The following is a 13,018-nucleotide window of genomic DNA, read 5'->3' as shown; positions in this document are numbered from 1 at the left end:
GTCAGTCCTCCTGGCCGGGGGGGTACTGTCACGCCGGTCCACTAACCACCGGCCCTTGCTACAATCATTACACACACCTGGTTATCATTATCTCCTTTTTACTCCCACTTTATTTAGCCCTCAGTGGACAGCAGTCACTTGGTAGTATTGATTTCTCTCACGTTCTGTACGCCTCTCATGTTCTGTTCAACTGAATCATTTCATTTTTCAACTCTCCTGCACTTGCTTCCTGACTCCCAATGTATTTCGTTACAGAATTCAATATTTTTTTCCCCCTCATCAATCTACACACAATACCCCATAATGAAAAGAAGAAAAAAAAACTTTTTTGCAAATGTATTAAAAATAAAAATCTGAAATACCTTACTTATAAGTATTCAGACCCTTTGCTATGAGACTCGAAATTGAGCTCAGGTGCATCCTGTTTCCATTGATCATTCTTGAGATGTTTCTATAACTTTATTGGAGTCCATCTGTTGTAAATTCAAAAATTGGACATAATTTGGAAAGGCACACACCTGTCTGTATAAGGTCACACTGTTGACAGTGCATGTCCGAGCAAAAACCAAGGCATGAGGTCAAAGGAATTGTCCGTAGAGCTCCGAGATGGGATTGTGTCGAGGCACAGATCTGGGGAAGTGTACCAAAACATTTCTGCAGAATTGAAGGTCACCAAGAACAACTTGGCCTTCATCATTCTTAAATAGAAGAAGTTTGGAACCACCAACACTCTTCCTATAACTGGTTGCCAAGCCAAACTGAGCAATCAGGGGAGAAGGGCCTTGGTCAAGGAGGTGACCAGGAACCCGATGGTCACTCTAACAGAGCTCCAGAGTTCCTTTGTGATGATGGAAGAACCTTCCAGAAGGACAACCATCTCTGCAGCACACCACCAATCAGGCCTTTATGGTAGAGTGGCCAGACAAAGCCACTCCTCAGTAAAAGGCACATGACAGCCTGCTTGGAGTTTGCAAAAAAAAACACCTAAAGGACTCTCAGACAACGAGAAACAAGATTCTCTGGTCTTTTGAAACCAAGATTGAACTCTTTGGCCTTAATACCAAGCATCACACCTGGAGGAATCCTGGCACCATACCTACGGTGAATTATGGTGGTGGCAGCATCATGCTGTGGGGATGTTTTTCAGTGGCAGGGACAGGGTGACTAGTCAAGATCGAGGGAAAGATGAACAGAGAAAAGTACAGAGAGATCCTTGATGAAAACCTACTCCAAAGTGCTCAAGCCTGGGGCGAAGGTTTGCCTTCCAACAGGACAACAACCCTAAGCACATAGCCAAGACAACGCATGAGTGGCTTTGGGACAAGTCTCTGAATGTCCTTGAGTGGCCCAGCCAGAGCCCGGACTTGAACCCGATCGAACATCTCTGTTCAGGTGTGCCAAGCTTGTAGTGTCACATCAAAGAAGACTGGAGGCTGCTAAGGTGCTTCAACATGTGAGATTAAAATGTAAGATTTCTGTTAAAAAAACAAAAACAATTATAAATAATAAAAACCTGTTTTTGCTTTGTCATTATGGGGTATTGTGTGTAGATTGATAGAACACATTTTTTAGGGGAATAAGGCTGTAACATAAGGGGTCTGAATACTTTCCGAATGCACTGTTATATTATATGTGTTAGGTTTACTGTGATATCTGATTTATTGTGGGAGAATCAATCTGTTAGATAGTCTTAGAGCTTATCTATAGTGTGGAAAATTGAAGGTTGATCAGATAGAGAATACCCCCCATTTAAACAGGCACTGTTATTTAATGGCTCACCTGGGACACACAGACATCTGTAGCTGGTGCCCACACTGCGGCAGATCCCATGGGCACAGGGGTTGAGGGCACAGAAGTCCACCAGCTGGGCACAGGTTGGGCCGGTGAAGCCGGCAGCACAGCTGCAGCCAAAGTCCAGGCCGGGACCCTGGGGGAAGCAGCTCCCGTTGTTGTGGCAGGGGCTGGAGGCACATGGGTCCACCCTCTGTTCACACATACTGCCCTGATACCCTGAGAAAGATGAAGGGAGTACAAGAGAGAGAGAGGAGAGAAAGAGAGAGAGTGAGACAACGAGAAAGACAAAGACAAAGATAGGGTGAGAGAATGACAGCACAAAAAAAGACGATGAAGGAAGGAAAATGAAAGACAGAGAGAGAGAGAGAGAGAGAGAGAGAGAGAGAGAGCGAAAGAAAGAAAGAAAGAAAGAAAGAAAGAAAGAAAGAAAGAAAGAAAGAAAGAAAGAAAGAGAGAGAGAGAGAGAGAGAGAGAGAGCAAGCGAGAGAGAGCGAGTGTGAGTGAGTGAGAGCGAGAGAGGGGGTGGGGAGCATCTGGTCTGGTGGCAGGAATGCTATGGGGTTCGGGGGTTCTGGGGTTGTGATGAACCGCATTGTGGGTGTTCAGGTGGGTCTGTGGACTCACTGGGATGTAGCCTACAGCGTCTGTTTTGTCTACACACACAAACCCATGCCCCGTCCCCCATCCCCCGCCCACACACAAACACATACAAACAAACAGGCACTGTTATTTGACCCAAGCCAGAAAGCCCATACTTAAAGACATGCTCCGGCACATTTTTTTTAAACCTCCTGCTTTGGGCTGGATGTGTCAATGTGTAGTTCATACATGTATAATTTATGAGAAAGAAAGAAAGAAGACCCACACAGAACCCACTGACTCCAGTAGATTATTCCTCCCTCTCTGCACTGACAGTGAAATAATAAATGTCCATCAATCTGGGTGATATAGAGTCCTCCATGCATCTGAATACATGAATCAGCAGACCCTGAAAGCCTCTCTTCATTAGCCCGATGAAATACACACACTGACGCAATCAACATGTTCCCAGGTTATATTGACTGTGTAACACGCACACACACGCACACACACAGGCCAGCACACACCCATAGGCACAGTCCTATCACAATAAACTACAGTCTCCTCTCTGCGCTACCATGGCAACGATCCCGAAAAAAACAGCTTGTGATGGAACCATTCTCCTGAGGAAGGAGGGAGGACAGAGGGTCAAGGTGGAGAGAGGTGAGGAGGGAAGAGGCAAGGGTGGCACCTTGAGAGTGGCAGAGATGGAGGCAGTGATTGCAGAAGGTGTGACAAAATGGAGGTTTGATTGAGGGTGACCCAATTGATCAGTATTTCTCATAAGAGCAACAGGATGTAGGAAGCTAGTGGGAGTGGAGCAGCCAGGTCACACCAGATAGGCTGTAATATTAGATGTTTTTCCAGGTCTCCAAGACGTCGGGAGATGCCTTCCATACCAGTCACTAGGGGCAACGTGAGTGCCTATTACCATCGAGCAGGATCACGGCTTGCTAGGGAGTTACGGGTGGGGATAGAAGGGCTTAAAGGTCCTGAACAAAAAAGATCCCATTTCAAATAGCCTTTTATTACCCATAATAATTTGGGGGATAGAAGTGCTACAAATTTGAAAAAAATGACTTGTAACCATTGGTGTATAAAATGAGAGTTAGAGTCCCCCTTTTCCCTTAATAATCCCGCCTCCTGAATCCAAGTGTTTGACATGAGGGAGGGGACCAAGTGATCAAAATGTATCAATGTAGAAGCAACATTCAGTTGTCATGCTTTGATTTGGTTCCATCCAAATTTCCTGATGTTGACTGTTTTGCTCCACAGCTAAGAGGATTGCAGGTTCAATCCCATTGCTAGGCACACATTGTTATTTTTTTTCTGTTTCAACCCTATCCCAAACCCCCCCCCCCCCCGGACAAATGTTGGATACTGAAGTGTGGCGTTGGGTGGAGACATGTAACACACACATACATGTGCACACACACACACACATAGACACACAACCGCACATCATCTCAGATGTTGTAGAAAAGGAGACATGACGAGAGGTAAAGACAAGAGAGAGGTCAAGGTGCCAAAGAGGAGAATGTGAAGAAGAAAGGAGGGAGGAAAATCTGACACCCTGCTGTGTGTGTGTGTGCATTTGCCTTGGGCAGTGTTGTCAGGGAGACTGGCTGGGTGTCTGAGCATCAGGACCCCATCTCTCTCTCTCTCTCATTTTCTTTCCTTCTTCCTCTTTCTTTCTGCTCTCTGTCATTCTCTCTCCCTATCTTTGTCTTTGTCTCTCTCTCTCTGTCTCTCTCTCTCTCTCTCGGATCATGCTGACAACTCATGCTGACAAATGATCAAGCTCATAATTCACCATGACACAGGGGGTAGGGGTCAGCAGGCATGGTAAAGACACACACACGCGCACGCATGCGAGTGCATGCATTTGCACACATGCACGCACACACGTGCACCCCCACATGCACCGAACCCCCCACCATCACCACCACACGCACTTTACCAAGCCTCCACACTTAACCAGATTCCCAGGGGAGCTCTGATATGAGAAGAAAACAGCTTTTGCAGAGCTGCTGTACCGCTTCTACTTGCCAATACTGTAGAGCGAGTTAGGAGTCTAAATATAGCACCCCCACCCCTCCTGTTCCCCACTGGAGACAGTGCCAGTCCCAGAGCTGAGAGAGAGAGACCTCAGAGGACAGACACAGAGCTAGGAGGACTGCTGGGAACGACCTCAGAGGACAGACACAGAGCTAGGAGGACTGCTGGGAACGACCTCTAGAGGCTCTGGTTGTGTCTGAAATTGTACCCATATTCCTTCAAGAAAATCGCTCAAGATTGACTTTGAAATTTGACGTCTGTTCATGTCCTGAGGACATCAGACTTTAACCCGTAACTTAATGATTCGTGATGAATGCCTAAATGTCATGTTTTAAGCCTATCCCAACCCTTGTTTTCTAAATTTGACATTTGGAGAAATGTCGATTAAAGTCTGAATCTGAAGTCAAATTGGTAAAACTTGGAGATCTTATTGGTTTCCTATTAAGTGCACTACTTTTGACAAGGGCTCGTAGGCAGTATGTCATCTGACATGAGGGGTCACGAATGGACATGACACCTAATAACCGGACTTGTGTCATGTTTATGATACTGCTGTGGTAATGCTATTCACCTGCTCAAAGACAGGAAAAAACGCAGCTATTTGCATTCAGCAGTGGCATTCGGTGATCATAAGCCGTAATTTCCTCTGCTATTGTTGTCATCTGCTGTCATCCATCACTTTGTTTTATGCACAGCGTGATAACTTCCGCCGAGAGGATCTGTGCTAAATAAACTTGGTCTGATTTATGTGTGTGTGGGTAGGCAGTTATACAACACTGGGAACAGCTGACAGAAATAGGTTTCTCTCTGTGTGTGTGTGTGTGTGTGTGTGTGTGTGTGTGTGTGTGTGTGTGTGTGTGTGTGTGTGTGTGTGTGTGTGTGTGTGTGTGTGTGTGTGTGCGTGCGTGCGTGTGCGTGCGTGCGTGTGCGTGCGTGCGTGCGTGCATGGGTGCTTGTGCACATTGGGAGAATGCTTTAACTTCTGTATGACAGGGTGCAGTATTTTCACGTCCGGAAGAAATGCATGACCATATTCAACTGCCTGCTACTCATCCCCAGAATATAAAATATGCATATTATTAGTAGATTTGGATAGAAAACACTCTGAAGTTTCTAAAACGGTTTGTATCATGTCTGTGAATATAACAGAACCTATAACAGAAATTGTTATTTTTTTGAGGTCACTCTCTTTTCAATGGGTTTTCATTGGGAATCAGATTTCAGATTTCAGATCAGATTTCTAAGGGACATTCTTGCAGTTCCTATCGCTTCCACAGGATGTCAACAGTCTTTAGAAATTGGTTGAGGTTATTCCTTTGTGTAATGAAGAAGTACGGCCATCTTGAACGAGGGTCACTTGAAGTGTACTGTTAGAGGCACGTGACCAGAAAGCATGCTTCAGTTTGTTTTCTTCCTGTGTTGAACACAGATCATCCCGTCTTCAATTTTATTGATTATTTACGTTAAAAAATACCTGAAGTTTTATTACAAAAGTAGTTTGAAATGTTTTGGCAAAGTTTACAGGTAACTTTTGATATATTTTGCAGTCACGTTGAGCAAGTTGGAACTGGTGTTTTTCTGGATCAAACGCGCCAAATATATGGACATTTTGGATAAATATTGACGGAAGTAATTGAACAAAGGGACCATTTGTGATGTTTATGGGACATATTGGAGTGCCAACAAAAGAAGCTCGTCAAAGGTAAGGCATGAATTATATTTTTATTTCTGCATTTTATGTCGCACCTGCAGGGTTGAAATATGGTTTCTCTCTTTGTTTACTATAGTGCTATCCTCAGATAATGGCATTGCTTTCTTTAGCCGAAAAGCCTTTTTGAAATCTGACATGTTGGCTGGATTCACAACAAGTGTAGCTTTAATTTGCTATCTTGCAAGTGTGATTTAATGAAAGTTAGATTTTTATAGTCATTTATTTGAATTTGGCGCTCTGCATTTTCCCTGGCTTTTGGCCAGGTGGGACGTCCCACATATCCCAGAGAGGTTTTTTAAAAAGAAACCAAATTCTTATGAAAGCTCTTCACTTCATGTGTCTCCAGTGATAGTTAAAAGAGAGGAGCAAGAGTAAATATACTTATTCTCCAAATAAAGAAGAGAGACAGTCTAGTCCGAAAGGAAAGGTAAAAAGGTAAAGAAACAACAGTACAAGAGATTGTGTTTTCCTCATGGAAGACACTGCTTCTGCTGTGTGTTATACAAGGAAATGCCATACAACACAACTTCTCTGTACCTAGCACTGAGGGGTATGCTACAAAGCAGGATAAATGAATTAGCCAGCTAACTTTGATAAGCAACCAGAAAAAACGATAGATTTTATAATTAAATAAAAAAGCTAAACTTAGATATGTCTATTCATTTGTTAAATTAATTAGACCATAATTAGACCATAATAAAAAGTTATATCAGAATATTTTAAAAAGCTAACTGGCTAACTGCGAGGACATATGCTGGGAGACGAGAAACAAGTACAGGGAGTGAATATTTAATAAATAATAGACTTGAAACAAAACACGGACAGCATCTGGACAGGGGAAACATAATGACATTAATGCTGACAAAGGGATCAAACTGAGGGAGCCCGGCGAGCCGGCTGAGCCGGCTGAGGCGTGGCAGCCCGGCGAGCCGGCTGAGGCGTGGCAGCCCGGCGAGCCGGCTGAGGCGTGGCAGCCCGGCGAGCCGGCTGAGGCGTGGCAGCCCGGCGAGCCGGCTGAGGCGTGGGAGTCCGACGAGCCGACTGAGGCGTGGGAGCCCGACGAGCCGGCTGAGGCGTTGAGAGCCGAAGGAGCCTGCTGAGGCGTGGGAGCCTGATGAGCTGGCTGACAGTATCCAATGCACACCTGAGCCAGCTAAGGCATGGAAGCCTGACGAGCCAGCTGAGGCATCCTCGGTTCCTCCAACCAAACCAAAAACAAAAAATCTCCCTGATGCTTCCAATATTAGTGTTCAGTGTTCTGTGAGGACAGACGCTGGGAGGCAAAAAGCAAGTACAGGGAGTGAATATTTAATAAATAACAGATATGAAACAAAACACGGACAGCATCTGGACAGGGGAAACATAATGACATTAATGCTGACATGGAGATCTAACTGAGGAATAGACAGATATAGAGGAGACGATCAATAAAGTGATGGATTCCAGGTGAGTCCAATGTTGCTCTGATGCGTGTAATGATGGTGACAGGTGTACGTAATGATCGGCATCCTGGCATCCTCGAGTGCCAGAGAGGGGGAGCGGGAGCAGGCGTGACACTAACTCCATAATCCTGCTTTGTAGAATACAACTATGATATACAGTACCAGTTTCAACAGTTTTAGAATAATAGTGAAGACATCAAAACTATGAAATAACATATATGGAATCATGTAGTAACAGAAAAAGTGCTAAATATATCAAAATATATTTTATATTTGAGATTCATCAAAGTAGCCACCATTTGCCTTGATGACAGCTTTGCACACTTTTGGCATTCTCTCAACCAGCTTCATGAGGTAGTCACCTGGAATGCATTTCAATTAACAGGTGTGCCTTGTTAAAAGTGAATTTGTGGAATTTCTTTCCTTCTTAATGAGTTTGAGCCAATCAGTTGTTGTGACAAGGTAGGGGTGGTATACAGAAGACCAAGTCCATATCATGGCAAGAACAGCTCAAATAAGCAAAAACAAACGACAGTCCATCATTACTTTAAGACATGAAGGTCAGTAAATCCGGAGAATTTCAAGAACTTTGAAAGTTTCTCCAAGTGCAGTCGCAAAACCATTAAGCACTATGATGAAACTGGCTCTCATAGGGACCGCCACAGGAAAGGAAGACCCAGAGTTACTTCTGCTGCAGAGGATAAGTTCATTAGAGTTACCAGCCTCAGAAATTGCATCCCACACAGAGAAATTGCATTTCACAGAGTTCAAGTAACAGACACATCTCAACATCAACTGTTCAGAGGATACAGTGTGAATCAGGCCTTCATGGTCGAATTGCTGCAAAGAAACCATTACTAAAGGGCAGCAATAAGAAGAAGAGACTTGCTTGGACCAGTGGACCAGTGGAAATCTGTCCTTTGGTCTGATGAGTCCAAATTTGAGATTTTTGGTTCCAACCGCCATGTCTTTGTGAAACGCAGAGTAGGTGAACGGATGATCTCTGCATGTGAAGTTCCCACCGTGAAGCATGAAGGAGGAGGTGTGATGGTGTGTGGGTGCTTTGCTGGTGACACTGTTGGTGATTTATTTAGAATTCAAGGCACACTTGGTTTGCACTTAGTGGGAATATCATTTGTGTTTCAACAGGACAATGGCCCAACACACCTCCAGGCTTTGTAAGAGCTATTTGACTAAAAGGAGAGTGATGGAGTGCTACATCAGATTATCTTGCCTCCACAATCACCTGACCTCAACCCAATTGAGATGGTTTGTGAGGAGTCGGACCGCAGAGTGAAGGAAAAGCAGCTAACATGTGCTCAGCATATGTGGGAACTCCCAGGTGAAGCTGGTTGAGAGAATGCCAAGAGTGTGCAAAGCTGTCATCAAGTCAAAGGATGACTACTTTGAAGAACAAACTAATTCAAATATATTTTATAACACTTTTTTGGCTACTACATGAATCCATATGTGTTATTTCATAGTTTTGATGTCTTCACTATTGTTCTACAATGTAGAAAATATAAAAAATGAAGAAAAACCCTTGAATGAGTAGGTGTGTCCAAACTTTAGACTGGTACTGTACTTTTGCCCTCACATTCACCTGCATGAAAACAACAAAAAGTAAACAACAACAACCGTGAACCCTAACACATTCTTTACGTCTCTCCTCCTCAGTCTCTCACGACTGGATGGGAATCAGGTGGACATGAGTCTGCAGTGTGGAGCTGTCTGCTCCCACTCCCAGTGTGTTGTGTATAAACAGAGGTAGAGGTGAGAGGTGCCTCCACTGGCTGATTGTGTTGACCTGCAGTCACATGCTCACTGGAGAATGTGATTGGCTAATTGCCTTGAAATCCAGTAGAAAGGCATCTAACGGCAGGATTACCTAACGAACCTGTTAAAGATTTTGAGGCCCTCTCTCTCACACACACACACACACACACAAACACGCGCACACACATACACACACAACTCCTTGTCGTACTAATTAAAAAGTGCTGAAGCAGTTTCCGCCCCCATTGTTGCACCATAACCACGATGTCTCTGTGAAAACAACCAAAGGAAAAAAACTGCTGTGGATGGATAAAATATTCTGGTCGGCATTGGCGCTCGTCCAACAGTGTAAGATTAATAATTTAATCTGAGTTGCGTTGCTAGCAGGACTGTGAATCAGAACTCAGTGACCGCAGGGAATTGTACCTGCAATGTACTATATTTTCTGGATCAGGTTGTACATTTCTACCTCTGTTGTTGTGTTGATCTGTTCGAAGAGGATTGTTCCAGGATGGTTTTCCATGGGAGTGTGTGTGTGTGTGTGTGTGTGTGTGTGTGTGTGTGTGTGTGTGTGTGTGTGTGTGTGTGTGTGTGTGTGTGTGTGTGTGTGTGTGTGTGTGTGTGTGTGTGTGTGTACATAAAAAGCGTGGATTGGCATGCCCTTATTTAGGAGTGCTGTGTTTGGCAGAATTTAGTTTTAGCGGGCTAGTGTAGATTTCCCATGTGGGGCTGAGAGCAGGTCGTTAGGGCCAGGAGGACTAATTAGACTAGCGGAGGAAGGCTTAAATTAAGCAACGGGCTGGCACAGATAAACAGAGAGCAGACACAGAAACTAACAGCAGCGCTACCATGATAGCCTCACACACACATTCGGACTCACACGCACACACACTGACGCATATACACACCACGCACGCACACAAGAACACCAGACACACGCCTAGAACCAGGACAGTCCAACACACACACAACCAGCTAATGAGGATCTGAAAATAAAACGGATTAACAACGTGGTATTGTGCAGTACATCCTTGCTATTGTGCAGTACATCCTTGCTATTGTGCAGTACATCCTTGCTATTGTGCATTGCTGTGGATCTGTACATGTTATGTTATGGCAAGAGTTGTTCTGCACTCAGAGCATTGCTGTGCTATTGGTACTGGGGTACCTTCAGGGCAGACCTATGATAAAGTACCTACCCTCAAGGCAGACCTATGATAAAGTACCTACCCTCAGGGCAGTAGCACCTGGGTCCTGCCAGGCTGCTGGAGCAGGTAGCACCGTTTCTGCAGGGCTGAGACAGGCAGTGGTCCACCTGCAACTGGCAAAGATCACCCTGGAACCCTGTAGCACACAGACGAAACACAGTGTCACATAGCATTAAACCTGAACACACACAGGAGCCAAATATACACACGCAACTCTAAAGCATTGACATGCAAACCAACCAACTACCACTATAACAAGCATGCACGGATGCATCACACACACATTTCACACCGGTCACCCTACGTCTCACACTTCCCCATGACTGTCTATCCTCATTAACTCATTAGGTCAATTCAAAACAGAACCCTCACTCTTCCAAGAACAAGTCAACAAGTCCTGCATCTAGCCAATTACCTCCAGCCTTACTACCCATCAAGCCAATTAACATCAATCATGTAGTGCGGCCTCCATATTGCTCTGGATGAGCCTGTGAGAACCCAATGCCCTCAGTCTGTCAGGCAGACAGACACACCACCACAGTCCTGTAATCACCCTTCTCTAATAAGATGTGGCTGGCCATCAACAACAGCCTCTGCTTCTATAACAAGGTAATTAACCTGTCAAGTAGATCAGAGCTGCACTCACTGGCCCGGGCCCCAAACATATCTAGTTGATAAGTTGAAAGGTTGCATTCTTCTCTGCATTCCCTATTTCATTTGGAGACACTCACACACACGCAGGCATGCATTCCACATGGGGTTGGGCAGAGCGGGCTCGTAATGGCTGGAGCGGAATCGGTGGAATGGTGTCAAATACATCAACCACTTTTGATTTGCAAGTGTTTGATGCCATTCCATTTGCACCGTTCCGGCCATTATTATGAGCCGTCCTCCCCTCAGCAGGCTCCTGTGATGCACGCTCATACGCATGTACAGACAGACACACACACACACACAAACAAAGTAGTTACCTGGGGGGCAGATACAAGTGAAGTTACGGCCCTCGTCCCCCTGCCTCAAGTCACTACAGATGGCGTAGTTCTGGCAGGGCCTGAGGCGGCAGGCATCAAACTCCTCACAGAATATCCCAGAGTAACCATCCTCACACTCACAGAAGAAGGTGCTCTAGAGGTCAGAGGGGACACGGGGTCACTGTCACATACTGACTCAAAACACTTTATACATCACTGGGATGGTTCTGGATACTGGGGCTACATGGGGCTCTGCGATTCTCTATTGTTAGTCCTGTACACCTCACCGATGCCCTTTTCCTCCCAGCTCCCCATAGTGTGGTGTGCTAAATCACCCTGTAACAATGCACCTGTAGGGGGGAGGGAACGAGTTAGCAGGACCTCAGTCTATCACGCGTCTCCTCTCCCTCCCTTCCTCTCTTCTCTTTTCTTTTCTCTCACTCTTCACCTTGGTTCTCTCCATTTCCTCTCTCTACTCCTCTGTGCAGCAGTGATCAGTGTGCTAACAGTGACGCCCCTAGGGACCTAGCGAGAGGGGGGGCCCCAGGGAGTAGTAGAGATGCAGGACTTAAGACCTCTGTCTCCATCCCTCAATACCTTTCTGGCAATAAGGCACGGTCTTTATTCTGTCTTGCTTATCTTTTTCTCCTCTCAGTCTCCTGTTGCTATGTTACCGCATAGTGTATCATCAAGACAATACTATCGCAATCTTACAATATTCTGCTGAATTACAGCAGTTACCTTCCAGTATATTGAGGGGAAAACCTGTTTTCTGAATATTGAAAGTGACATTTTAAGCCTTGAAATATTGTTCACAGGATCAAGCCCAAAGACAAGGGACTGATTCACCAACTCAAGGGCAGCTGACATCACATATCTGATCCCTGACCTCTTACCACAGAGGGCTGAGTGATGCACTTCCCCTTCCCAGAGCATTGTGGGTCGCTGAAGCGGCTGCCAGGCTCCACACAGCTGCTGGCCTTCACTGTCAGATTGAGACGCAGGGTGACCTCCGAGCCACTGGGGGCACCCATGCGCAACACACCTACAACGGGAGAGAGAAAAAACAGTTATTCTAAGGTCCTAGCTGATTCACCTTGATAAATATGAAAAGGCTGACCACATGTGAGCAATATTGAACAAACTGCCTATTTAGCTAGAGATAAAATGGTGGTTGGGGGGTGAGGGGTCGACAAGGACTTAGGTACAGAGGCTAGGTGCAGAGAGAGGTGATGGTTCCTTGCAAAGAAGATTATGTTTAAACTAACAGAAGATGAACATCATTGCGCACAACATTGACCAGATCACCTTATGTTTGACAAATGTTCTAGGAGGGGTTGCATATGGATCATTGCCTGGATAAGACACCTCTAGCTGCCACTGCAAAAGAAAAATTGATTCCTCTGCGACCAACTATTAGAGAAATGTTGAAGAAAAGGCCATGTGAGCAAATTATGAATCAAAACAGAAGCATCCATT

At 45.2% G+C, this 13,018-nt stretch overlaps 1 protein-coding gene across 1 annotated transcript in view; it reads right to left on the bottom strand.

Moving 5' to 3' along the window:
* LOC110503319 (delta and Notch-like epidermal growth factor-related receptor) overlaps positions 1-13,018 on the bottom strand; it is an 80,343-nt gene that overhangs the window by 9,048 nt on the left and 58,277 nt on the right. Inside the window, exons 5-8 of the mRNA XM_036961640.1 lie at positions 12,436-12,584; positions 11,540-11,693; positions 10,591-10,704; positions 1,780-2,010 (exon numbers count right to left, since the gene is read on the bottom strand). Coding sequence (XP_036817535.1) covers positions 1,780-2,010; positions 10,591-10,704; positions 11,540-11,693; positions 12,436-12,584 — 648 coding nt within the window. The remainder of the gene's footprint in view (positions 1-1,779; positions 2,011-10,590; positions 10,705-11,539; positions 11,694-12,435; positions 12,585-13,018) is intronic.

Source organism: Oncorhynchus mykiss, chromosome 24 (assembly GCF_013265735.2).
Source record: "Oncorhynchus mykiss isolate Arlee chromosome 24, USDA_OmykA_1.1, whole genome shotgun sequence".
Classification (NCBI taxonomy): domain Eukaryota; kingdom Metazoa; phylum Chordata; class Actinopteri; order Salmoniformes; family Salmonidae; genus Oncorhynchus; species Oncorhynchus mykiss.
Note: the sequence above shows the minus strand (reverse complement) of the source record. Positions and strands in the feature narration are given on the sequence as shown.